This window comes from Propithecus coquereli, unplaced genomic scaffold (genome assembly GCF_000956105.1).
Source record: "Propithecus coquereli isolate 6110/MARCELLA unplaced genomic scaffold, Pcoq_1.0 Scaffold269, whole genome shotgun sequence".
Taxonomy (NCBI): domain Eukaryota; kingdom Metazoa; phylum Chordata; class Mammalia; order Primates; family Indriidae; genus Propithecus; species Propithecus coquereli.
In genome coordinates this window covers 2,262,751-2,289,773 of record NW_012148274.1, presented here as the reverse complement: position 1 = coordinate 2,289,773, position 27,023 = coordinate 2,262,751, and the positions used below count along the sequence as shown (strand labels likewise).

The following is a 27,023-nucleotide window of genomic DNA, read 5'->3' as shown; positions in this document are numbered from 1 at the left end:
TGGAGCTGGGAGGGGTCGCGGGTCCGACTCCAAAGGCAACCTCTTCCCGCAGGGCTGCAGCCAGGATTTTCTTGGTTTTTTTTTAAGAGCTCAAGAGAAGTCTTTCCAGCCGTTTCATTTGATCTTAAATAGCATCTATTTACTCTGATTCTACGTTAAACATGCTGGTTGTTGGAAAAGTGGAAAATACAGAGTATAAAGAAGAAAATAAAAATTGAATCCCATGATACAGAATTAACTGCCGTTAATATTTTAGTGTGTAGCCTCCGAGTGTTTTGTTTTTCTATGCACTGGGTTTTACGTTCCTCCCCCACCAAAATTTAAAAAAAAAAGATTTTGCAGCCTGCATTTCTGCTAAGGGTGCTGCTCCCCTCTAGAGAGCCTCCTGCCCGATCCAGTCCCTCCCAGAGTGGGTGGCAGGGCCGTGCGGCTCACGTCCTTCACCCTAAGCAGCCGGACGGAGGAGGCTGTCTGCCGCCGCTCGGCACTCTGGGCCTGAGTCTCACCCCCGCGCCCCGAGGAAGAGGAAGGGTGCCCTGCCAGGAGAGCTCTGCACCCGCACAGCCAGAGCCTGTCCGCCTCTGCCCGCCTCCCCCCAGCGGCTGAGATGGGCCCAAAGCATGATCAGTGGAGCAGCCAGTGTTTACTCAGCGATTGTGGAACAATTAAATTCTCAATCGATTCAGTTTAGTCTTCAAACGGCTGGGCTGGGACGCCCGTGTCACATGCCTGCTCCGTTAGTCACATCCTCCTCCCACGCCGGCTCCGGGCCGCCGAGCGTGCCCATCGGGCCATACAGCTGCGTCCTCTCTTCCCTAGAGAAGCACAGGAAAGCCCGGGCTTCCCTCCCAGGCTGGCCCGCCCAGCCTGCCCGCTGCGGGCTTGGAATCCCTGCAGGGCGGCAGGAAGGCAGTGGACGGAGGCAGTGGGGGGAGCATCTTCCCTGCTGCCGCCGAGGCGAGGTTCCGGCTGTGAAGGTCCCTGGGGTCCGCTGTGGGTCAGAGCAGCGCCGGCACCGAGGCCAGCGGGTGGCGGGGCCTGCCCCTCTGGCGTGGGCTTTGCGGCGGGTGTGCACGGGGTCCGAGGGTCTCTGTGTGTGCGGCAGACTCCAGCTGGGCGGGGCTCCGTGCCTGGGGGTGATGGCCGGGAGGATGGCCGGAGAATTGGTCCTGGAGCTAAAGGACTCTGTGCCCTGAGCTATGTGACCTGTCACTCACCTCTCCGTGCTTTTTGCCCCAGCTGTGTCTTCCTTGCCAGACTCGGGAGGCACAAAAACCACAATAGATGTCAGAGTGCTGCGACATTTTACGGGGCGGGTGGGTGGGTGTTAGAACATTCCAGAGAGTGTTGGGAAAACCCTGTCTTGTCAGGGCTCTCGCCTTCTGCTCCGGGGGCTGTCCCCAGCTGAGACGTGGAACCCGTGTATGGAGTCGCCTATCACCCAGGCCAACGTCCTTGTGTACCTTCCCCTCCCAGGCCCCTGCCTGCGACCTAGGTTGTCAGCAGAGGGTCCTTAGCAAACCCGCCCTCCAAGAGCTGCCGGTTGAGACAGACGACTTTCCGTCCGCAGCAAGCACATTTGGACGCGATTGGAGGGGACTCCCCCCAACTCCGCATTTCTGTTTTGTGTCCCCGGGCCGTGAAGGAGGGAAGGAGCATACCAGCCGTCGGGCGCTGGGTGCTTGCTGCGTGCTGTGTAAGCACCATCTTATTTAATCCTCAGTAGAAGCTCGTGGAATATTATTATTCCCATTTTACAGGTAAAGAAACTGAGGGTCAGAAACAATGAATGCCTTGTCCGGGGGCCACAGGGCTGCTGCGGCTTCTCACCACCAGGGTCAGGTGAGCACAGCCGGAGGGTGTCGTCCAGCCTGTTGTGTTGCCGGGGGGCGGGAGGGGACAGCGGTTCCCTCGTCCGAGACCACAGGAAGCAGTTGCTTAGGGTCAGCTCCCCACAGACAGCCTGGGTCGCTGGGGACCGAGGAGCCTGGCCTCTCTTTCCTGCCCCCTCCCCAGGCTGTTTGCGCACCCCAGCAGCAACAGCCGAGTGCCTCGGAGCAACCAAACTAAAGAGAAAAATGACCAAGAGAGTATTTTTAGGGAAGGAAGGAAAACAACAGCTCTCGGCTTTATTAGTTAAGGAGACAAACATAACGAAAGATGATGCTTCCAGAGCAAGAAAATTAAAGATGCCACCAGGAATACCTGGTGTTCCCATCCCGCCGGCGTTCATCAACGCAGTCGTGTCCGGTTTTCTGAGACATGTGTTCTTGTTTCATTTACTGAAAACTTCCTGTCGAATCTTTTGGAAATTTTTTTCTCATTCCCAGGAAGAATAACCTCTCTTTGTGGGCCCGGAGGTTTTCTAACCCCACTATTTCCCGTGCTTTTGTTTTCTCTTCTGAGAGGTCGTCTTCACTCAGTGATTTATCTTTACAGCAATAGCATGACCACAAAAATAATTTATAATTTCGAGACGTGTATCTGACGTATGGCAAAAAAGGTTTTAAATTGGATTCATCAAACCAACGGAGAGGAAATGATCTGTGCAAAGAGTGATGTGATCAGATCTGGCGTTCTTAGGGACTTCACTGCCTTTGAGAGGTCTCGTGATGACTCGGGAAAGGAGGTTTTTAGAGATTTCTGTTGTGATGATAAAACAGAGAACCAGGTTGGCCGTCCGCGCGGCGTGCAGGGTGGGGCTTGTTGCCGTCTGCAGGGGGACGAGGAGCGGGGTCGAGGGGAGGCTCTGCGGACCTAGAGGCACAGGGTGTGGAGGGAGCTCTGGGCCGAGGTCTCCGGGGCAGGCGGGGGAGAGCTCAGGCTTGGAGAAGCATCTCAGCCGTAACACGAGGGTGACCGTCCGACCCCAAGGCCCCTCTGGCGCCGGTTCTGCAAACAGGCACCGTGCCTTGGCCCGGGAGGGGACATCCACGTGCGGAGGCCAGGAGCCTCCGCAGAGCAAACGAAGGGCAGGTGGCGTGACGCCAACAGCGGACCCCAGAGGCCGAGGGGTGTGGCGCTGGGACAGGCGTGCGCGGTCACCGCGGGGGGAGGGAAGCCTTGGGCAGGGCGGCCATTGGGTTCTGCTTTCGGCATCACTTGTGGTTTCAACGTGATTTTTACAACACGAGGATAACCCTGCGGCCCTCTCACAAGGACCCGCTCGGCGCCCTGCCTGGCCCTGAGTCCCCCTCCGTGCTGGCAGCTCCCGGCGTCCGTCCCGGACTTGGACACGGTTCCTTTCACTCCGAGGACAGAAATGACGGGAACGGAGGTGGCAGACGCCTGGCGTCTGCAGTGTCTTCCGGGGGACAGAACTGCCTCCGTGCTTTCCCGCTCGTGGTCCTCAGCGCCGGGGTCCTCAGCTTCCGGCCTGGGGAACCGTCAGGAAGGCGAGAACCCCCGTGTCGTCTCACGGCCGCGGAAGCGCTCGGAGAAGGCGAGCGAGGCGTGGTTCAAGGTCACGAAGGCAGAGCTGGCAGGGATAGAGACCAGAGCCCGCACAAAGAGAGGGCGGCAACCGGGCACTGACGTCAGCCTGCTTCTCCCTGTTCCTGTTCGAACGTGTCCCCTGGGTCACTCCTAGGTGCCACCACCCACAGAGACTGGTGGGATCTGGGTGTGGTCACCATGTTCTGTGTCTACACGGAAGCTCTGATGGCTCGGAGAGACAATGGGGCTGCCCTGAGGTCCCCCGATTCCCCAGGAAGCAGGGAACTGACTCACCAGAAACAGATTCGTAAGAGACTGATATATGAGTGTGAATTTACTGACTCACAATGAGAAATTATCCTCGTGAACAAGACACTCATGTTTCCCAGTCACTAAAGAGCTTAAAAATAGGAGAGTCTCCTTCTCTCTCCAGGGCAGGGGAATGAGCAGTGGTGGGTTTCTGGGGATCCCTTCTGAGTTGAAAGGGGAGGAGGTGGTACGAGAATGCCCTGGACCGGGAGATGAATCCAAGGAGACTCCCAGGAGGCAGCAGCATGTGGAACGGTTGGAAGCGTAAGCCAGGGTGATTCAAATCCGGGTCCAAGTCCTGGGGGGCCGCTCACCAACTCTGTGACTTTGGTTGAGTCACTCAAGGTTTCCAATCCTCAGTTTACTCGTCCTCGAAATGGGAATAAAAACAACACTTGCCTCTTAGGGTGTTCGGGAGGATTGAATGCCGTGACGAGGGGACAGGTGTCTGCTGTCTCGTGAGGACTCAGCAAGCGCTCGCGTGTGACAGCTGGAGCCGGAGAGCACAGGCGAGACCCGGGGCTGGAAGCTCAGGTGTGAGCAGGCGGTGGTTAGGGGACAGGCTGCCTGCTCGGGGGGCGGGCCCCGGTACGGCAGGCAGGGGGCACCCACCACCTTCCATGCTGCTCGGGGTCGCGTGGCTCCCAGAGAGAGGGTCCCTGCCTTGGGACGGAGGCGCTGGGTGGGGAGGAGGAGGCCGTCTTCCGGATGCTTCTGTTCCAGCCCAGCCTGGGACGCACGGAGTGGAGGCTGGAAAGCACCCAGTGTTCAAGAGAGAGGGAAAGAGGGACTCCGAGAGCGAGGGCCGGTGTGGGGAAGAGACCGAAGAAGTCAAGGCCCAGATGATGTCGGTCGAGCGGGGCCACCGGGCGCAGCGAGGAGAGTTTCTAGACATCGTGCAGGAGAGGAAGCGACGTAGCTGCGCCTCCCGGCTGTCATGGGGAAGGCCGGGACGGGGTTAAGAGCAGAGGCATTTCATCAGGACGATCTTGCCAGAGACAGTTTGCCTGCCCGCTCTCCCGAAAGAAGGCTGTTTAACCCCGGCAGGGAAAGGTTTACGGGCTGGCACTGCCCCGTGGGGTGCTTCCCAAGCTGGTGTCTCCGAGGCTTCTTCACAAAGCCCGTGAGCAGAGGTTCCGTTGCCATGTATGCTGTAGCCGCCTAGCATCTTCCTGTCCTCCTAAATGCTTTCAGAGATAACTCATGAAACCCACAAGGCATGTGGGAAACAGTGTGGCCAATCTGATAAGTGCAGCAAGAAAGATTGAAGCTAGACATCGGGTAGGACTTCCAGTAGACAAGCTTAAGGAGATGAACTGTAGGGAATCTTGCTCCATAGTAACTAGATGAATGTCCACTCTGCCATTTCCGTCCCTGAGGTCGTAAGAGTCCTAATTTCAGCAAGTTTGCGCCTGCCTCCACAGGCATCTGCAGGCCATCAGACACCTCCCCCTGGCATGCGGTGACACTGGCCTGTGAGGACGTGTCCTTCCCTGGAAGTAGCTCAGGACCAAAGGAACATCACTGTGCTGGGAGAGGTCGGGCTGACCCGGGCTGGGACAGGAGGAGGTTGGCACGAAGGGACTTCAGAGCCAGAGAACAGGAAGCCAGGGTGTGTCTCAGCCTGCCTGGGGCTGGGCCGTGTGCACGTGTGGCTTCGGGAGGTCCCCATAACGGGGCTCTCCAGGGAGCAGACAGCTCACGAACCGGAAGCTGGGGAAGTGTGAGGGTCAGATTCAGGGAGGAAACCCACCTGCCAAGCACCACATAGGTGCTTTATGTACATTGTTTCATTAACTCTCCCAGCAAAATGCAAACAGGCTCAGAGAGGTTGAGGAACTAGCCCAATGCCACACAGCTAGTGAGTGATGGGATTTTAACCACGGTCGGTCTGTCTGGTTCTAAATCTCATACTTGTTACATTCTGCTGCCTCCCAGCCCTGGTCGCTTTCTGGGCAGCTTCCCTTGGCATCATCTGTAAGGCAGAGCTTCAGAAATCGTACCGTACGGAGGAACTCTAGCACGAGACACCAAGAACACAAAAAAGTTGATAGTTCGAGTTAAAGGACTGCTCTTTATTCTGAAATGACCTCCTTCCCGCTTTCCATATCCCTTTATAACCTTGCAGGGGAGACGAATGGTGCTTTTGCTTTTTATTTTCTTATTTGACAAAATGAAACGTGGGCAATCGGGCAAAAGAAAACGAGAGCTGCTCCTGCTCCTTCTATAGGGCTGGCAAGCGTTTGCCGTGTTTACTCCCTCCCTTCTCGCGAGGACTCGTCAGAGAGGACAGCGAGGCCAAGGAGGCTGAGCGGCGAGGCCAAGGCAGAGCCGGCGTTCGAGCCCAGGCCGGCTGGCGCCGTGGCGGCCCCCAACCTCGCGTGCCGGCTCCTCTCAGGGACCCCAAAGGCACTCGCCTCCAGCTCCCAGCTGCTCTCCCGCAGCGTCACCTGGCATTTCTGGGAGCCGTTGTCATGCGGCTCCTGACGTTTGGCCGCAGAGAGCCAGGGGAAAGGAGGTGCTGAAGGAACAGCTCCACTTTCTCTTCTGAAGCCTTCCTGGCCCTGACGCTGCGTCCCAGACTGGGGGGCGCAGCCCGGCTGCGGGGCCTCCATCTGGCCAGTCCTGCCGGCAGGGAGGCGCAGGGTCCCCCTCTTGGAGGCACTTCCCTGACCCCTTTGGATCTGCAAGACCCCGACCCTTCCTGAGCCTCCCGGCAGGCACACTGCAAACACGCGGTGCTCAGGAGAGGCGGCCACCACTGTTTACGTCAAAACAAGGAAGGGATTTGCCCGGAAGGAAAAGCCAAGGAGTGAGGAACGCACAGTCAGGACGGGGGCCTTTGTAGGAGGGAGGAGGCGTGTGCGGGGCAGGAAAGGTTTCTGATGTGCTGTTTTTCGAGCTGGGCCCATGTGAATGTCTTTCTTCACACCTCGCGTATACGTTAGATATATCTGCATGTGACAATAGCTCACAATAAAAGCAAAAAGTAGGTGAGAACCAGAGTTCTCCAGGCTGTAAATCCAACTGCGGCCGGCAGCGTGTGGGGCTGGGGGGCTGAGCTGCTGCACCCCCTCGAGGCTGGGGACGCGAGCCTGCGGAGGGGCCCCTCCGCTCCCAGGGCGGTGACGTAAGCGCAGCTGGAAGGGGAGAGAGTCCAGGGTGTGCTCAGGTGCACAGAGAGCTCTGTCCGCCAGGCCAGGCAGACACACGCGTGTGAGTGGTGCTGCCGTGCTGGGCAGGGCTGGGGGTGTTCTCACAGCTCGATGCCACCACCGCGTCCGCGCCTGTTCCTGGGACCGTGCGATGCAGTGAGATGCCTCAGTCAGTGGAGCCCGGCCGGGGAGGCTGCCGGGGAGGCCCCGGGGGGGTTTCCCGTTGGGGCTTCGGTGGGTTGGGTTGGGCGGGGCGGGCTTGGGGCCGCCCGGGGGGGGGGGGCTTGGTGCCCCGGGTTGGTTTTGGGGGGTGTTCGGGGGGTTGGTTTTGTTCCCTTGGCGGGGAATCCCTTGGGGCCCACCCAACCCCCCAGCCGCTTTCGGAACGGCCGCGACCACAGCCTGGAGTCTCCAGGGAGGCAGCAAAGAGAGAAAACAACTTGTTCTCGCGGGGCAGGGGGGCAGGAGAAGCCGCCGTGCGGCGAGGAAGTCAGGGCAGCCTCCGCGGTGGGCGAGCAGGAGGGGAAGCCACGGCCGCCCTCCCCGGGGGCTGTACTCTGAGACCCGGCTGCCAGCGCCATGGTTCTGACCGCCGGGGCAGATTTGGATCAAATGGCTTAAGGGCGGCTAGGAGGCTTCTGCTGTGTGGCTGGGGCTTGGGGCAGCAGCCAGAGCCCCGCTGATGGCTGCCGGGGAGCCGAGCAGGGACAGGGTGGGCCGGGCCGTGCACAGACCTGGGCCTCGGCTTCTTTCCCCGGCAAAGCGCCTTGTCCAAACTGCCGTCCTGCGAGCAGGAAGCCCAAGGCTATAGCAGGAAGCCCAAGGCTATAGCGAGGGCGGCGGCCCGGGTGTGGTTTGACCCTGACTCTCCGCCCCTGGCCAGGACGTTCTCACCTGCTCTTCGAGTCCACCCAGAGTGACCTTGTTTCCCGCCTTGTCGCTGACGCTGGCCCTCTGGTCGCCTCAGCCCCCGTTCCGTCTGGGCCTGGAAGACACTCTGCTCCCCGGTGCTCGGCGCCTGCGTTCTGGCCTCTAAGACGGCGCACGGAGGCAGAGGAGGGAGGAAAAGGAGTGTTTCAGGAAAGGCTGGAAGGTCTTGGGGGGATGTGAGCCATGTTGTTGGCTTTTGTCCGGAAAACGCTTCGTAGCTTTGTCTCGGAGGGGCTTCGGGAACGGCTGGCAGGGCCGGGACGACCCAGCGCAATGGGCCGGGCCCTCTGGGGGCATCTGTCAGCCCCAGGAGCCTCAGCCTTCGCCCCTCCCAGCCGGGTCTCCAGTCGGACCTCGGGCCGCTCAGCCCAGCGCCTCACCCTCCCCGACGCAGGCGCCACCGCTGCCGCCGCCACCACCGCCGCAGGGCTGGGCCTGCAGGTGCCTCCTCACCCCTGTCTCCGGCTTCGTGCCCAGGCCCCGCAGCCTCTGCAGGACAGTGGCGCCGACTCTGTGCCCTCCTCCCGCCTTCCCTGCCCCGGCCCCTCACAGCCCTTGTGTCACTCCTGTGCAGGGGGCAGCGTGGCTGCCAGGGCCTGCCGGGGCCCCGAGAGGACATCCCACAGCCCCTGCTGGGGCCGCGTGAGCACGAGTGCTGGCGGGTGTCCCAGGGGCCTGTCGCGTCCGTCCCGCATCTGCCGCCGTGCGGGGAGCACCGACCCGGGGGTCGTCCATCTTCATCACCTACGTGGAAAGGCGCTGCTTGCCTCCTCCTCTTGCAGATGAGAAAACCGGGGTGCGGGAGAGTTAGGCGGGACTCGAGCTGTCCCCGCTAGCCAGTCGCAAGCCGAGGGCCTCGCTCCACCCAGCGCCTCCCTGGGAACCAGGCTCTGAAAAGCTCTGCGGCGTTTGTGCCCAAGTATTTTCTCTGCATGACCAGAGCTGCCTCCAGCCCTTGGCACCCGTTCCCAGCAAATGGAAAATATTCCGTTATTTTCTCTCCATAATAGTGTCCTTAGCCTGGCGTCTGTGCGGTCTGTGACGTAAAGGTAACATTCGGCTTGTGTGAGATCACGTGCCTTTCTCCAGGAAGAGAGTCCGGAAGGCTCTTCCTTAGCAAAGGTATCTGGAACCCAGAAAGGTCCTGTAGGTCTGGGGGCAGGGAGACCGGATTAATCCTGGCTATCAAGAAATGGGAAGGAAAAAGAGAGGCTGAGTATCCGTGGGGCATCGGGTTCTCCAGGAAGCAGACCCTGGGTTCAGTGTGTCGACTGTTTACCAGGGAATGCACTTGGGATCCGTACGTGCGGGAGGAAGAGGAGGAACACAGCCTGGGGCAAAGTCAAACTGCAAAAGGTCAGCCTCAGCCTCTGCCAGTCCCACTGAGCTCTGGACCGAGAATTACCCACCAGCTTGCCCGTGTTGGGTCGGGATGCCGAGGCTGTATATCCCCACCGCAGTCACCCGCTGGATGTGGACAGCCCTGGAAGTATGTGACGTGGGGCCAGGTGGCCCTCCAGAGCTGAGCCAAGCCCTGACGACGGGGCTTCCAGCTGAAGTAGTCTCCAACAGCACTGCCGGCAGCTGGGCAAGAAGTCCTTCCTTGAAGGAGGGTCTGGGTGGCCCCTTGCCAAGCCCATCCTAGTGTCTCTGCCCTTGGGAAAGTCGTGGAAATCAAATGATATCGACCTACCCACCTGTCCATCTACCCTCCCACCCATCCACACATCCACCCACACATCTATCCACCCATCCACACATCCATCCTCCCACCCATCCACCTACCCATCCACCCATCCTCCCATCCACCTACCCATCCTCTCACCCATCCACCTACCCACCTATCCATCTACCCACCCCCTCGTCCACCCATCTACCCACCCATCCACCCATCCTCCCATCCACCCACCCATCCATCCACCCATCCATCCACCCATCCAACCGTCCTCCCACCCATCCACACATCCACCCACACATCTATCCACCCATCCACACATCCAACCATCCACCCATCCATCCAACCATCCTCCCACCCATCCACACATCCATCCACCCACCCATCCACCCATCCTCCCATCCACCTACCCATCCTCCCACCCATCCACCTACCCCCTTGTCCACCCATCCACCCACCCATCCACCCATCCACCCACCCATTCACCCATCCTCCCATCCACCCACCCATCCATCCACCCATCCATCCACCCATCCAACCGTCCTCCCACCCATCCACACATCCACCCACACATCTATCCACCCATCCACACATCCAACCATCCACCCACCCATCCAACCATCCACCCACCCATCCACCCACCCATCCACCCATCCAACTATCCATCCACCCATCCACCCATCTTCCCACCCATCCAACCATCCACCTACCCACCTATCCAACCATTCACCCACCCATCCACACATCCATTCTTCCACCCACCCATCCACCCATCCACCCATCCTCCCACCTATCCATCCACTCAACCTACACTCACCCACACATCCATCCAACCATCCACCCACCCATCCATTCATCCATCAGTCCATCCATCCAACCATCCATTTATCCCTCTACTCACACACCCATCCATCCAACAACCGTCCATCCATCCATCCACCCATGCACCCATGCATCCATCCACCCATCCCTCCATCCACCCATGCACCCAAACCACCCATCCAACCATTCATCCACCCATCCACCCATCCTCCCATCCTCCCATCCACCCGTGCACCCATCCATTCGTTCATCCATCCATCCATTTATTTAACCTTTATTCAACACACCTTTTGAGCCAACCCACTATGATAAGCACCTGTGATAAAAAAGATGTGCATAGCACAGTCTGTGGAAGAGAGAGGCACATCACTGAATAATTAGAGCACAAAGTGGTTCGTGCTGAGATAGAGGCAAGTGCCAAGAATTGTTAGAGCACATAGGAGGGTGGGACTGACTCCTGCTGGGGACAGTGAGTGACCCTTGGAAGAGCTGAGGAGGCAGAGAAAGGAGTGTGGAGAGGGCAGGGCACAGGGAGGGGAGGGGATTTCGGGAGAAGGAGACCATGGAGAGGAACGGCGGCCCAAGTGGGCTGGGCAGGTCTGGGGAGAGTTTCAGGGTGGACAGGTCACTCGGGGGACGGGGGTGAGGCTCGACAGGGAGATGGGGTACAATTGTTAATGGACTCTATCCCCCAAGTACGGGGGGGTCACTGATGGGTTTGGGCAGAGGACTGGCAGTAAACCGTCTGCTTTTTTGGAGTCAGCTCTGAGGGTGCAGACAATAGACAGGCTGGAACCCTGGGGAGTCTCTGTGTGCCAGGACCAGGCATGCACAGCAGGCGTCTAGCACGGTTCCCGCCTGAGTGTCCTCCTCTTGTGTGGGGTTCAGTTCCAACACAGGTCTGCTCCTGGGCACCTGCGCTATTCCTCTGAGCAACTGCTTGTTCCCCTAATTTCTCAAAGATACTCACTTCCCGCACACTCCAGCCCTTGTTCCCGTGCGTGACTTCTGTTGCGGCCCTGGGCCTCCATATATGTATTAGCCCGATGTCATGTGGACATGATCAAAGCTTTCTAAGAACCCCCTTGTCTTGGCGCCACCCACGTTCTACTTTTTGGCTTCTCAAGAGGTGCCCAACCTCAGGAACATCCTGTGACCAGCATCACTAAATGCCAGCAGGGCCCCAAGTGTCTCCAGGCCAGTGGACTGGCGCTCAAGGAGTGTGTTTCTGCAGCGGGACGTGCAGCCCACGAGAGCTCAGACCCCCAGGATCCCCCTCCAGGAGCTCGGGGAGGGGCTTATAAGAAACTGTGCAGGTCCCAGCGTGAGTCCCAGCCACATAATTCCCGTCCAAGGGCCAGGCAGCCTGAGATCTGACCCCCTAGGGCTGGCGGGTGCATGTGACGCGGGGCCAGCCCAGCAAGCTCCGGAAGCTGAAGACACAGCCGGTGTCGTGGAAGGAGTAAAGTTCTGGGAGCCAGAGCTGCGGGCCTCCAGTTACGTGAGGGACTGGGGGTTGCGGCGGGTGGTCTTCAAGTTGAAAGAGGTGGTCCTTCCAGCTGTGACAGCCGAGGAAGAAGATTCTATCCTCTTTCCTCGGACCGTCTTTCCAGATGAGTGCAGAGAGGGAAACGCAGGCTGAGAACACACTGCTGACGCTCAGCCACCACGGAGGGGTTCGGAGCACCCAGGCCCCCACTGCTGCCTGGCACAGCGCCCCAGCCAAGGCCACACGATGGGCACAGGACGAATGCCCACCGGGAATGCCCCACACCGTGGCGGGCACGGCCGAGTGGCCTGCCTGCAGGTGGCGACTGCACAGGTTCCTCAGAAGCCTGGCGTTGGTGACACCCAACACCAAGGCCCCTTCGCTGTTTGCTGCTCCTGCAGCTGGGACGGGGTGGGAGGAACCTCCAGGAAGCAGGTCCATCCGGAGGGCTGGGGGCAGCCAGGAGCGGTGATGGGAGCCCTGTCGTTTGCGTTCTGTGAAGGTTGCCAAGACTAAACGCTGAGAACCCCCCACCCGCCTCAGAATTCCCCGTGTTATTTTTTGAGGATTCCTTTGGGCCTCCACGCCGTGGGGCCCCAGCTCAGAGAACAGCCGCCACCACCCCACGTATTCGGGACCACTGTGTGCCAGGCACCGTGCCGGGCGCTACACGTGCTTCCCTTTTCCCTGACAGCCGCCTTGCCAGGCGTCACTAGAAGGTCCATTCTGCAGGTGAGGAAAGAGCCACAGAAAAGTGGGATAACTTGCCCAAGGTCACATGGTAAGTGGCAGAGCCAGGACCCAGGTCTCCGGACACCAAAGCCCATATTCCCTGCCCTCCACCATGTAACTGTAATGTCGCCACACTGATGGGGCGGTCCAGGGACTCCATGCCCACCTCCCACCACACGAGTCGTATGGGTGAGTCCAGGGAAGGAAGGCGAGGGTGGGGGTCCCCTTTCCAGCACTTCTTCACCGTCACCTGGGGGCCCAGTCTCTCAGGCCCCTGAGCACGCAGGGTGACAAAGGAGGAGTTGGTTCCACCAGCCAGAGAGGCTGGAACCTGGGGGCTGTGGGCCTGGTGGACTGGTCTCTGCACTGGGGTCCAAGCTCCTAGAATGTTCAAGCAGGGAGGGTCCTTAGAGATGAGCAAGCTCCCTGCACGTGACAGGTGAGGGAGCAGACCCAGGAGGAGAACACGGATTGCCCAAAGCCACAGAGGTGGTTAGAAGCATTGTGTGTGCATGAGTGTGGGAGTGTGTGCATGAGTGTGTGCGAGTGTGTGCCTGAGTGTGTGTGTGCATGTGAGAGTGTGTGCATGAGTGTGGGGGGGTGTGCCTGAGAGTGGGAGTGTGTGCACGAGTGTGGGGGTGTGTGCATGAGTGTGTGTGAGTGTACATGAGAGTGGGAGTGTGTGCATGAGTGTAGGAGTGTGCACATGAGTGTGTGAGAGTGTAAGAGTGTGCATGAGTGTGTGACAGTGTGTGCATGAGTGTGGGAGTGTGTGCGTGACTGTGGGAATGTGTGCATGAGTGTAGGAGTGTGCACATGAGAGTGTGAGTGTGTAAGAGAGTGTGCCTGAGTGTGTGACAGTGTGGGCATGATGTGGGAGTGTAAGATTGTGTGCATGAGTGTGGGAGTGTGTGCGTGAGCGCATGTGCATGAGTGTGCATGAGAGTGAGAGCGTGTGCATGTGCATGAGAGTGTGTGTATGAGAGTGAGAGAGCGTGTGTGCACGTGTGCATGTGTGCACACCTGTGCGCCTGCTGGACCTGGCGGTGGGCCCGACTCCCAGGCCCTATGCGTGAGCCCTGGTGAGAAGGCTTTGAAGCTTCCATCCATAGCAGAGGGGCGGCCCACAAACAGGCCCACACAAAAGGCTATTTTTAAAATTTGTTTTGTGTTAACACAAGTAGTTTATCTGGGACGAGGTGACTCCAGGGAGGGCCTGCGGGGAGCGGGGAGATGAGACACAGGAGAGAAGAAGTCGAGGCAGGGTTCGTTCATGACCGAGCCACTGCTTTGGGCAGCGGGGGCTTGATCCCACGGGGGACGCTTGGGGGCTGGTGCAGAATCTGCCTCAGACTCATTCCACCTGAGGGACTGGGGAGTTGGGGATGCACCCACAGCCCCATTGTCACTGGCTGAGCGCGGTGACGAGGGCATCCACTCCCCAGTACGCCTCGCCACGCACACTCCAGCAGTCAAAGAGAGAGAACGACTAACCCCGAGTAGCCACCAGTTCCCTAAAGAGCCTCGAAGACCCTTTGGGGTGGAGAGGGCCCGGGCATCGGTGCCAGGGCCAGTCCGGAGGGGAGATGGGTGAGGCTGAACGCTGCCCCCAGGCCCAGGACACAGACGTGCTGGTCGTGGGGAAGAGTTATTTCCATGTGCTCTGAGGGAAGGAAGGGCATGTATTATAGCAAGAGGGACTGAGGTTAGATCTTAGAAAGAACTTCCTGGCGACACCAGTGAAAAAAACATGTCAAAGACATCTAGAGCTGCTTCCCGCCACGCAGCTGATTGGCAGCCACACAGGAAATGCTGGAGCAGGGGGGAGTCCCTACAGCCGGGCCCACCGGCGAGCTGTCCCGTATCCGTGGGGCGCAGGGAGTGCCGGGAGGACAGACAGGAGGGCTCTGAGCGGCCCCACCTTGGTTGCTCCGGTGGCAGGAGAAGCACCGCGGAGCAGCCTGAGGTTGGGTGGAAGCAGCGGGAGGAGGCCCGTCCTCCCGTGCGGTCCGGGGCATCTCGTGCAGCCTAGTCCTGGAGGAGCTAGGTCCTCAGGCTGCCTGGCCCTCCGCACCAGGCACGGCCCGGCTCCCGGGGCCCCTGCTCCTCGTCTGTGAAAAACGGGGGGTTGGAGGCTGCCTAGATGACCTTGAGGCCCCTTCTGAGTCTGACCTTCTGCCACTGTCCGCTGTAGAGGCCACCCCACGGCCCTGGGTTCTGCTCGGCGCACCCATCCACGAGCACTGACGGAGCACGCGGTGCTTGCCCAGCGCCACGAGCAGAGACAGAAACAAAATAACACGCTGGCCCCGTCCTGCAGGAAGGGCCAGACGGGGGCTGAGAGCTCACTCTCTGAGCACGCACTCCGTGCTAAACACCTCCCCTCCTCACCGTGGCCGTAAGGCAGGCAGCCCCGTTGCAGAGCAGGGAACCGGGGCTGAGAGGAAAAGCAGCCTGCCCAAAGCCGCACAGGGGCAGGGCTCGGACCTGACCCCGTGCCGTTCGCCACGACACCGCTCCCCCTCTGTGAGATAGATGGCGACTCTCCAAGGACAGCTCCTGTGTTCTGGCTGATGAGCCGCGAAAGTAGCCATCACTCAGGAAGGCTTCATGGAGGAGGTGGCTCGGCCCTGGGCCTCCGGGGCGGGCAGAACACGGAGGCCGGTGGGGAGGGAGCAGCCTGAGGAAACTCAGTCCCTGGGTGGGCTGGACAGCGGCTGCTCCAGCCCAAGAGGTGTCCCCTTAGTGCAGGCAGGAGGGCTGCAGCCTGGCTCCCAGGGAGGAACAGAAGCTTCCCTGCACCCAGTAGGGCAAGAACCCTCCTCTTTACTGACCCAGGCCCCAAACTGGAGTCCACCCACCCCTGAGGGGCTTGTGTCCCGGCCAGGTCTATGGCATCCGTCCCTGTCCCCAGACCCATCTGGGCCATCAGAAGGTGGAGCTGGTTCAGGGTGAGGCGGCTTCCCCCGGCTTCCCCCGGCTTCCCGAGCCGGCGGCCAGGGAGCAAGACCACTGAAGAGTGTGACAGTTAACACTCGACTACAGCAGGGACCGTGAGCCAGGCACAGTCCTCAGAGTTTTAACTTAAGCCTCCAACATCCCTATGAGGTAGGTGCTGTTACTATGACCATTTTATAGATGGAGAAAGAGAGGTGTAGTGAGGCTAAATGACCTGCTAGGGGTCACGTCAGACAGCTAGTAAGAGGCAGAGCCCAGGGCTGGGTGCAGACAGCCTGCTCTTCCCACTCTGCCCCGCAGCTTCCAAGCGGAGGGACCTGAGCTGCGCCCCCCTGCCTGGGCCTCGCCCCTCCTCCTCGCCTGGGGCTCCGCCCTGCCGTGACAGCCCTCCCTAGACCCCCCAGCCAGTGCCTGTCACTAGAAAGGCCTGTCACCCACCGGAAAGGCCGGCCCAGCAGGCCCAGTTTCTCTGCCCCCCCCACTCCCACATGCACCCGCCCGCCCCCCCAACCGAGCACCGTTGCCTTTTTCCACAGTGATGGCTCCTGCGCCCAGGCCGGGGGGGGCACGGAGGACTCCATGGTGGCAGCGGAGGCGGTGGCAGCCGGCAGACCCAGTATCCATGCCCTGAAGGCTCAAGACCCGGAGCGGCAGGAGGAGGAGGAGCAGCCGGGGGCGGGGGGCGCCTCCCCGAGGGCCGGCGCCCCCCGCGTGGCCTCCCCCGGCCGGCAGCAGCCTGCCCTGGCGACAGCGCTCTGCTCCCACACCCCTGCTGCCTCCGATTACGAACTCTCCCTTGACCTAAAGAATAAACAGGTACCCAGGGCCTCCGAGGGGGGTGGCGAGGGTGGTGCAGAGGCCCCGCCTCTGGGAGCCGACCAGGGCACCAGGCATCTCCGCGTCTGGGCCCACCCTGCTTCAGGCACGGCCCCTTCGCCACAGTTGTCTCACACCGAGGACCTAATCTGCCCTCCCTGTGATCCAGTTCCTGTGGGGACCAGCCGCAGGCCACCGCCTAGCTCCCACGGGTGGCCTCCGTGTGACAGGGCGCAGGCCCCTGCAAGGCCAGGCCCCCCGGCAGTGTGTCCAGGGCCCTGTCCCTCCTGCAACGCGCAGGAAGCCTAAGCTGTCCCCCAGGCCCGGGCAGGCAGCCCGTCGTTCTACGGGGAAGCCCCAGCCCCACTGGCTGCTTAGAAGGCAGAGCCCAGCCTCACGCCCACCCAGGGGGCAAGCGCGAGCCCTAGGCGCGCACGGCCTGAGATGAGGGGCAAGGACAGTGGCTCCCGGAGGTGGCCTGAGGATTCCCAAGGTCAGTCGGGTCGGGGGAGTGTGACGCTCCTCTGTTAGGGAACCAACCCTTGGAGGGGCTCTAGGCCTCCGTCTTCCCTCCTGTGAAGCACAGGGAGACAGGCACGGTCGTGGGCCCCCGCCGAGCCCCCGGAGAGGCAATGCCTCGGTCTGTCCAGGCGGACAGCTAAGAGCCCCAAAGGAAGGCCTGTGAGCGCCGTGTCTGTGTGCGTGTGTGCGCTCAGAGACAGACTAGATGGCGTGACCCTGTCGGGAGAGAGCTTCGGACTTGGAGACACACACAGGAGATCCAATCCTTGCTCTTCTAATTAGCCCTGTGGCTTTGGGGGTACCAGTTAAGCACTCTGGGCATTGCTTTTCTCATCAGCAAAAATGAGAATTAGACCTTGGATCACCTCCAGGGTTCCTCCTGGCTCCAAAATGTGCAGGTTCGGAAGAACCGCTCTTCAGCCAGCGGCCGAGGTGTGTCTTAGGAAAGGAAGCTGGTCGGAAGCCCCTAAGACTGGGTCAGGCCGAACTAACCTCATTTTCCTCTTCGGGCTCCGACGCCAAGCTGGTGCCCCGGGCTGGGGCCAGCGGTAGGCAGTGCGTCTGCTCTCAGTAAAGTATTCGACCAAATCGCCAAAGATGTCCATGTAGACACGACAGGAACCTGTGGATTGGATGACAATATAGTCGGGTGGGCTGTTCCCGAACAGAATTGTCAAAAAATAAACTTTGATACGTGCCGATTCCTGGGGAGGTGAGTGGGGCGCAGTCCTTGGTCCTGTCCAGGGCAAGCACTTTGACCGGGCACAGAATAAAGGCATAAAAGTTACATTTCCCTTTATGTCATTTCTGTTGACATAAAGCTGAAGGAGAACAGCCAATACCTCAGTGATGGAATCCAAGATTTTTTAGAACTGTCATCGGGACAGAAACACGGTTTAAATGAAAAAGAAAGTCAAATGAAATAGGGAGAAATCTGAAGTTCTGCTCTCAGCTCTGAAAAGCCCAAAGAACTCGTGTAAGAGGAGGGGGTGTCCGTCGGTCGACTGTCAGCTCAGGACGAATGAACAGCAGGTTCCTGCCAGAGCAGGGCAGGGCCCACAGCAGCCGGCACGGGGTGGCTCTGCCCAGGGCAGGCAGCCGCCAGCAGCCCCACGCCGTGACCGGTCAGGGACTGTCTGGATCCTGGGCTTGGTTCTCGGGGCTTCTCTTAAGAGAAAGAATGAGAATTCTGAGGTTCCTGAAGAATAGGATGGGCTGGGGTCAGATGAAGAAATTGTAGACAGAAAAATAACTTTTAAATCTGGAAGCGCTGGCATATGAAAAAGGGATTAGATGTATTTTCTGTCATTCCAGACAAAAACAGTGGCGCCAGTGTACGGCAGCTGTAGGAGGGGAAGATTTTAGCTCAACTACAACAAGATGCCCTGCGTGAGGCAGCGGGTGCCCAGGAGGGGCGGGATGACGGTCCGTCCGGAGCACTGCAGTGGGATCAGGGGGCAGCTGGCCCAGGTGACGGAGTGCTCTCAACTCCAAAAGACTCTCTGCTCCCCAAGGACAAAGAACATCCCCTATGCCTCTCCCAGCATCTAGCAGAGTGTCCCGGGCATAGTAAGAGTTCACTGAGTGAATATTTCTTAATAATTACGACGTGCCAAGCAACAAGGGAGTGAGGTACCAAGAGGAAAACGCCGTGCTCCTTACCTGACCCCCAGAGAGACTATGGTTCCATTTAAGGAGTGTCCAGTTGGTAACACCAAAGACACCGTGTGCGTTGGCCTGGGCGGGACAGTGAGTCGGATCCTGCCTGGCTGGGTGGGGTGTGCAGAGCTCTGCGGGTTTTCCCTACACTGGCGTGACTCTAAGAGAGGAGTTTGCACTCAGGCTGGTGGGATGGAGTCGGGTGAGGTGAGGACTGGTAGAGGGTGTAGCAGGGGCCTCTTGCCCAGTGAGTCCAGCCGTGGGGAACAGCTGGGCCACCCTGGCCCGTGTATCTCTCTAGGCCAAGCACAGGCTAGGGGTGGGAGGAAGAGGGCAAAAAGGGTTTGAAAACATGGCTCACATTTACAAGAGATTGAGCTCTCTTCCTCTCTCTTCTGCCAGTGAGCTGTGTGACCCTGGGCAAGTTGCTTACCTTCTCTGGGCCTCAGCTGCCTCATGTATCCCTTTGGGGCTTTTCCACACTGTCCGCTCTGCCTCTATCTCTGCAGATCCTACTCCTCTCATCACTCCTGCCCTTTGCCTTCTCTGGCTTTAGGACTCACTTTGGGTGCTCCTTCCTCCTCTCTGGCAGCCTCTGCCCTCCCGAGGCTGTGTCCGGGCCCTTCTCCACAGCCCCAGGAGTTCCCTGGCACAGCCCTGCAGCCTGCGTCAGCTCTGCCCGTGTGCCCGGCTCCTCCTTGGAGGCAGGCGCGTGACTCGCTCATGGTCGCATCCGCCGCCTAGCGCGGCGCCTGGCGTGACGGAGACGCTCCGGGGAGGAGAAGGGGAGACGATAGCTCAGTGACATGCAGGGGGGGACAGGCACACAGCCTGCGGCCAGGATTGGCCCCGCACTGGTGCCAGCCGCACAGCACCCTGTGGCCCTTGGACTGGAGGAGTCCCGTGCAGCCATTGCCTCCCAGCCCACCTGCCCGCCAGGCCTCCTCTGTCGGCCCGTCCAGAGCCCGGGACCGCTTCCTCAGCCTGTCTCTCTCCACCTCCGCTCTTGCCCCAAGCCCCCCGATGCCGCCTCTTAACGGGCTGCCGAATCCGACCCTCTCTTGCCATCCCCACTGCCCCCGCCGAGGTCAGGGCATCCTCCCCCGCTTGCCTGCACCCCAGGGAGGCTTCCGGCTGCTTCCCCTGTTTCGAGCCTCTTCCAGCCTCACCCGCACATGGCAGCTGAGGCGTCTTCGTAAAGCGCAGCTCTGACAGTGCTGTCTGCTGCGTGAAAGCCTCCGATGGCTCCCAGGCTGTGCAGGGCAGCAGCTTCTCCAGGCCCCCCTGCCGCAGACCCAGCCCCCGTCAGGGTCCAGCCACTCCTGCCGCCAGTCCCTGGAGCCCGTTCTTGCCTCTGGGCCTTCCTCGCCGGCAGTGCCCCCGGCTGTCCCCAGTCCCGGGTGACTCCCGCTCACACTCCAGGGCTCAGCTCAGACCGGGGCCTGGGCATGTGCGTTTACTTAGTGCCCGTCGCCTGCTCTGTGCTGTCAGGGAGCTGTCCCGCTGTCCTGCTGTCTTGCTCCCTAGGGACTTTGTATCCTGCTGCTGAACAGACGTTTGGAGCCACCTTGGCTGCCCCAACAGCAGAGCTCTCTGGGCCGTCCAAGCCGGGGCCCGTGTGGCCGTGGTCAGTAGCATGTAGGCCCTGCTCCCAAGTCAGCGTCCTGGGCAGAAGCCACGTCCTCCTGGAGAGCAGCCCCTCCCAACGGACTCCCCCAGCCCCACGCCTCGGGGTCCAGCCTCACCACAGGGCCCCTCCCCGAGAAGTGGGGCCCACGTTTCCCAGTCCCTTCCCCTCTCCGGGCCTCAGTTTCCTCCTTGGTGCACCAAGGGGTTGCACCAGAGCGTCTCTGGGCTCCTTCCCGCTCCGAAGGTGAGATGTCCACCTCGGCACGGAGGGCACCGGGGAGGCAGGCTGCAGAGGGCGGCGGCGAAGGCCGCGTGCGCAGGGGTGGCCCGTGCGTCCATCTCTGTCCAGCTCAGAGAACAAATCGCACAGCTGCTCTCTCCTGGGCCCTGGGCCAGGCCTGGGGGCTCCACAGTGCAGATGACACAGTCCCCGTCCCCAAGGCGCCCACACTCCAGCGGTGGGCACTGCCACGCACGGTGCCGGCCGTCCTGCCTGAGCACCTGCCGCGCGGCGTCTCCCCAGGTCTGCAAGACGTCCCCGTGAGGTGGGCACCATTGCTATCCCCATTTCTGGAACTAGAAGACTGAGGCTTAGTGACACTAAGTAATTTCCCCGAGGACACAGCCCTGGGAAGCAGCACAGCCAAGACCTGGCCTCTGCAGCGGCGACTTTGTCCCAGCTGCCATCTGTGGATGACAGCAAGGGAAGCGGCGCACAGGGTCTGCGGGGCACCAGGCAGGGCAGGCGGCCTGACCTGGGGTTCAGAGCCGGTTCCTGGGCAGCTCCACCCGGGGGGTGTCTCATGCCCTCAGTGCTGGCTGAGCCATAGCACGTGCCTGGCCCTACCCAGCCACTGTCGGGAGAGGTCCTGGGCAGGGGTCAGTGCCCTGCGTGTTGAGCCCTGGCTGCGTTCCAGACAGCAGGCTGGGAGGTGGCACACAGAGCAGGCATGGCCCCTGCCCTCCGGGAGGCCACAGCCCTGCCCAGCACAGGCCTGCCTCTCCAGGGGGCCACCCCTAGGCACCCCCAAAGCTTCCCCCGCCCCAGGCTCTCTGCTCCTCCGCCTCACGCCCGGGCTTGTCCTGCTGAGTCCCGGAGTCTCCAAACGTGCAATGCCTCCGTGGTCTCACGCGAGAAATCTCGGGGCGGAGGAGATCTCGCCCACGCCTGAGAGCCCCCACACCCAGGCCCACGCTCCTCAGCACCCGCCAGCAGCTCTACCTCCCAGGCCCTGTCTCGGCCACCAGCACTCGGCAGCCCCAGCCCCTTGCTGCCACAGCAACCTGGAAAGAGAGAGCGTGTCTTCATCAACACTCAGGGCTCACTAGAGAGCGGAGCCCCCGGCCCGTCCTCCGCTGCTTCTGGCCGAGGACCTGGCGGATCGGTGTCTCGGGAGAGGCAAGGCCAGACCCCCCCGTGACTCCTGGGGTGTAGAAAGAAGGGAGCAGAGCTGCTCCTCAGATGGGCCCAGACCCCCCTCCCTGACTGTCCCCCCACGCACACCTGCCCAGGGGGTGCTGGCCGGGGTGGACGGAGCTAACCTGGGCCTCCGGTCAGTTCCCAGGTCCTGTGAGAATGGGGGAAGGATGGAGCACTTGGCTCCAAGCCCAGATCCAGAACAGAGTCTGCATGTTTCTTTCCCCTGCGGCACGAGAGAGTTCAGCTTAGTTCCGGTCCGCAAGCATCTGTTAAGGCCCGGCCCAGTCGCAGCACGAGGAAAGCAGAGACGCAGAACGACGTCTTGCCTGCGAGGGGCAGTCTGGGGCAAAGAGAGCTCTGAGCAGGGGTGCGGTGCGCCGGAGGCCGGGCTGCAGGGGCGGGAAGGAAGCAGCGGGCGCAGTGAGGTGGGTGGGCGGCACGGGCCGGGTCAGCAGGAGATGATCCTGCTGGACAATTGGACCGAACGGTGGCGAGCCCAGGACTGACTCGGTCACTTTTGGGGAGCAGCTCTCACGCCCGCGCCGCGCTGGGGGCTCTACCCAGGGCAGACGACAGCTAAGACTTACACGATGCTCCCAGTGACTGATGCTCTGCTGGAGCTGGGGGAGGGGAAGGGGGAGGGGCAGGTAAACACCACAGAGATTCGGGGAGGAAACTGTCAAATCAAAGTCTAAAGCAGCATTCTCCACTAGAGCCCGCGGCAGGAACACCCCGTCTGGTCGCGGATGGAGAAGCCACGTCTGAGATGTCCCCTTACGGGAGGGGACATTTCTACCTGGAGGAAGGGGACGAGGGTGGGCAGAGTGCTGCAGGCAGGGGAGAAGCTGAGCGACTACTCGAGCAGGGCCGCCGGGTGCAGCCGGGCAGAGTGGGGCCACCGGCGTGCGGTGCGGGCTTTGTCGGGGGAGGCTGCGAGGCGGGCCGGGTTTGCGAGGGCCGGAAAGCCGGGAGGAAGTGTTCACGCTTCTTCGGGGTGGTGGTTCTCAAGCAACGGAGGCTGCGTCACATCTGCTCAGGAGCGAGGACGCGGGAGGTGGTGAGGAGGCTGCCGGTGCGGCCAGACTGGGTAGACCGAGTGAGCCCCACGTGGGACGCTCTGCAGGAAGTTCAAGGACGACTGCGAAAGGAACTGGGGTGGGGAGCCACAGGGCCTGACAACGAGGACCCAGGGACAAAGGCGAGGTGGCCAGGCTGGGCGGCGCGGGGGCCAAGGCGTTGTTCGGCCAGTGAGGAAGTCACGGAGAGCTGCTTTGGGCAAAGCGGGAGAGACTACGGCTTCGCAGAGGCAGACGGGGTCCCGGGGCTGCCGGGAAGGCGGGTGCAGGATCTGGGCTAGGAACGGTGCCTGCAGGGTGGCTCACACCATCGTCACCGTCATCGCCGAGTAGCTTACACTTAGCAAGCACCTGCTCTGTTCCAGGTGCCACGTGAGTCCTCACGGCAGGGCGGCGTCGGCAGGGCGAGCCTCGCTCAGCAGACAGGAAAACCGAGAGCCAGAGATGTTACACGTGTCTGAGGCCGACCCGCAGGGAAGGGGCAGATCTGGGCCTGGCGTCTCCCTCGGCCGGTGCTGGCTCCTCAGTCCGTCCCGGTGGGCGGGTGGGGGACGAGGTCTCCGGGGGAGCAGGCAGGGCTGAGAAGGTGTCAGCCCGGGGACACGAGCACAGTCTCACGAGGCTCTGCCTGACCCGGTTCCCCCGAACGTAGTTGTTAATTATCACCCGTCAGGGGCTGCTCCGATGACTTCCAACACAGAAGTCGTGGGGAAAGATTGCACTGTGTGTGGAGACCGGAAGGTGACACGTGTGTGACTTGTGATTAGCATGGGTAGGGGTTTTGTGGCCAGAACATAGGATTAAGGAGCTCTAGGGAAACCGGAAAAGCAAGGTAGTTGGGTCACGAGTGCTGGGGAGAGTTGCAGGAAGGAGGGAGGAGTGAGGCTGGGCACGGGCGTGGGACCGGGTGAAGAGCACGGCGTTGCTGGCCTGGTTGGGTTGGGCCGGCGGGGGGGGGGGCCCCCCGGGTTCTTTGCGGCCGTTTTTTTGCTTTTACTTGGGCGGCCCCTTGCCGGGGGGTTGGGCCTTTTTCCTTTTGGGATGCTTTTCGGCCATTGGTTTTCTTCCCTTCCCCTTGTTGCGGCCGGCTCTTCGTAGCTTGAAGGACGTTTTTGGCCTTGGGTTTCCTTGGAGGGCCGACCGGGCGGGGTTGGGGGGGAGCGAGGTGCTGCCTGGGCCCCCTGGCAGTTTCTCGCACGCTCGAGGGAGGTGGCAGGCGGATATGTCGAGAGCAAGGAGGCAGCGAAGCGATCGGTTCCTCACTCTCTGCGCTGCCCTGCGCTGCCCTGCGCCTACGCCGAGGCCAAATGTCCGTTTTAGACGTCAGGGAACAGGCCAGAATCCAGCAGGGAGAATGAGCCCAGCTACCACCGTGGCTTCCTTCTAGCGTGGCTTCTGCAGGAGCAGAATGCGTCCAAGGCAGGTATCCGCATTCCTCACGGGGACGTGAGGTCATACCTGGGCCAAGTAGGCGGTGTCCACTTGCTGTGGTAGGCAGAGTTCCAAGGTGGCCCCCGCGATTCCTACCCCCAGTACACGTGTCCTGTATGAGCCCCTTCCCTGGAGTATGAGGGGACTAGCGAGTGTGGTGGGGTATCACGCCCATGATCAGGCTGCCGAACGGCTGACTTTGAGCCAATCAAAAGGAATATCGTCCTGGGTGGGTCTGGCCTAATCAGGTGAGCCCTTTAAAAGAAGCTGAAGCCCCAGAGAGGCACCCTCCTGCTGGCCGTGAGGGAGCACAGCACCAGGCTGTGGGAGGACCGTGCGGCAGGGACCAGCAGGCAGCCTCTAGTAACTGAGAGCCTCAGTGCGCAGCCCCGGCTGATGCCTTGATCTCAGCCCGGACCAGGCGAGCTGTGCCCACACCGATTCCCAGAACCAGGAGAAAATTAACTGGGGTTTTATGCTGCTAGTGTGTGGTCGTTTGTTAGGCAGCAGTAGATCACGAACACACGTGGTATGATTTTTAAGAGCACCATGAAAGCCCCACACAGGAGAACTGCGGCAGTAGGTGGAGCTTGCTCAGGGCCTGTGTCTTGTAAAATGCAAATGCGTCTGGCAGAAGTCCTGTGGGAAGCCTTACTGGCCACCCACACCCTACTCTGCATGTTTCCTGCTACCTCTGCAGAGCAGGGTCAGACAGACGGGGAGAGACAGCGTGACGTCCTGGGTCGGGGATGGAGAAGGGCACTGACTGGCACAGCCAGGAGAGTCGAAGACGAGCACCGAGAATGCCCCGTCTCTCCTGGGATTGTCCCTGGGGGTTGCAGCTGTGTCCACAAGGTCCCCAGGGCTACGAGGGTGCTGCTGCTCGTGGGGTCGGGGGTCACCGCTCGTACCCAGCAGGGAGGGAGGAGAGGACATCGCCAGGGCCGAGGGGGACGGTCATTGCAGCTGCAGCGTCTGCCGGGTCGAGTGGAGCAGAAAGCAAGCTGGAGTGCGGAATTGAGGGGTGAAACGCGGCCTTTCTACCTGTCCCCCTCCGCCCCACCACCCCTGGAGAACAGGGGAGTGAGGGTGCCGTTCTCGCCTGCGTTGTTCACCTCGGCCCGCTCTGGTTCCGGCTCAGGAGGGCCACACGTGCAGGTGGGGCGTGTGATGCAAATGGACGTCGCTTCAGGGCCAGGGACGCTTTCTCACTCCCCACACTTCTCCGAGGGCTGATCAGGGTCCACGGTGCCACCTGCTAAGCCCATCCCCTTAACACAGGCCGCGTCCCTTATTTAAACGCAGACGCCTCCAGGGGCAGGTTAGGTGTGATTGGTCATCCGCACCTTGCTAGTCCTTTCCTAGGAGGTTTAGATGCTGAGCAGAGGGAGGGCACAGCAACCTAGGAGGAGCGAGACCCCGGACAGGTGGGAACTGAGAGCAGGCGAGCGCCTGCACCCACGCTGGCCCCTGTCAGAAGGTTCCTGAGTCACGTCTGCCCACGTGACGCCCACCCCCCCCCCATCAGCCCGGCCCACCAAGCCCTGCTCCGGTCGGGCAGCTCCCACGGTGAGGACAGAGGTGACTCCAGCTGTGGAGCTCTTGCTCACGGCGGCCTGGAAGGACACCCACTCCTGACACACCGATCCATCTTTTTACAAACTCACGGTTACCGAGCACCTACCCTGTGCCGGCCCCAGGGCTGGGTCCTGGAGAGATGGTCAAACCCCAGGGATGTTCCCAAGGAAAGAAACGCCCCCCTGCGGTGACAGGAATGCGGAGGGGGCGGCAGGCCGGCAGGAGAGGCAGCACTATTTTTTTAGCATTTCTGTTTAATTTTTCATTGTTCGTTATTTTTAAATGTGCACGAAAGTGGGAACGATAGTGTGATAAACTCCCCTCTAGCCGTCGCCAAGCGCTAGTCACTCTCACGAATATTTTTATTGATATTCATATTGTGTCATCTAGCCCTCCCACGTTCTCTGATGGTGTTTTAACCCGAATTCAAGACACCACACATTTCACCCATAGATGCTTCCGTGCGCGTCTCTGACACCAGCGTTTCTTAGCGCAGCAGCGCGCGGCCCTTCCTCGCTCTCCTGCCCCTGGGGACATCGCTGCCAGGATGGAAGCCTCCACCCTCCACCTCTAGGGCTCTTGGGCGGTGACACACACGCCCCAGCTGCGCATTCCCGGCCCCCTGCGCCACCCCGCCCGTCCCCGGCTGAGCCCGTCCCCTCTCTGTCCTCCCTGCAGATTGAAATGCTAGAACACAAGTATGGGGGCCACCTGGTGTCCCGGCGCGCCGCCTGCACCATCCAAACCGCTTTCCGCCAGTACCAGCTCAGCAAGAACTTCGAGAAGATCCGCAACTCGCTCCTGGAGAGCCGCCTGCCCCGCCGCATCTCCCTGCGCAAGGCGCGCGCGCCCCCGGCCGAGGGCCCGGCCGCCCCCGAGCAGGCGCTCCCGGAGGGCTGCGGCCTGGCGGGGCTGCCGCTGGTGCGCCCGGCCGCCCTGCCGCCCGGGCTGGCGGGCGCGCTCACCGAGCTGGAGGACTCCTTCGCCGAGCAGGTGCAGTCGCTGGCCAAGTCCATCGACGACGCCCTCAGCACCTGGAGCCTGCAGGCCGTGTGCTCCCTGCAGGAGAGCGGCGCCTACCAGCTGCGCCAGGCCCTGCGCGCCGCCGCGGGGCCGCCCGACCCGGACGCCCAGGTGCGGGAGCCGGGGCCGGCGGAGGAGGCGGCGGAGGGCGCGCCCCAGGGCCTCGGCGGCACGCTCATGATGGCCTTCCGGGACGTCACGGTGCAGATCGCCAGCCAGAACATCTCCGTGTCCTCCGCGGCCCTGTCGGTGGCCAACTGCCTGGGCGCGCAGACGGCCCCGGGCCCCGCGGAGCCCGCGGCGGGCCGGGCGGAGCAGGGCGAGGCGCCGCCGGGGCAGGAGGCTCCGCGGGCCGCCGCCGAGG

General features: G+C 61.3%; 1 protein-coding gene across 1 annotated transcript in view; it reads left to right on the top strand.

Annotated features, from left to right (window-relative positions):
- The window catches only part of IQSEC3 (IQ motif and Sec7 domain 3), a 122,555-nt gene that overhangs the window by 48,688 nt on the left and 46,844 nt on the right, over positions 1 to 27,023 (top strand). The window contains exons 3-4 of the mRNA XM_012647449.1: positions 16,042 to 16,321; positions 26,315 to 27,006. Coding sequence (XP_012502903.1) covers positions 16,042 to 16,321; positions 26,315 to 27,006 — 972 coding nt within the window. The remainder of the gene's footprint in view (positions 1 to 16,041; positions 16,322 to 26,314; positions 27,007 to 27,023) is intronic.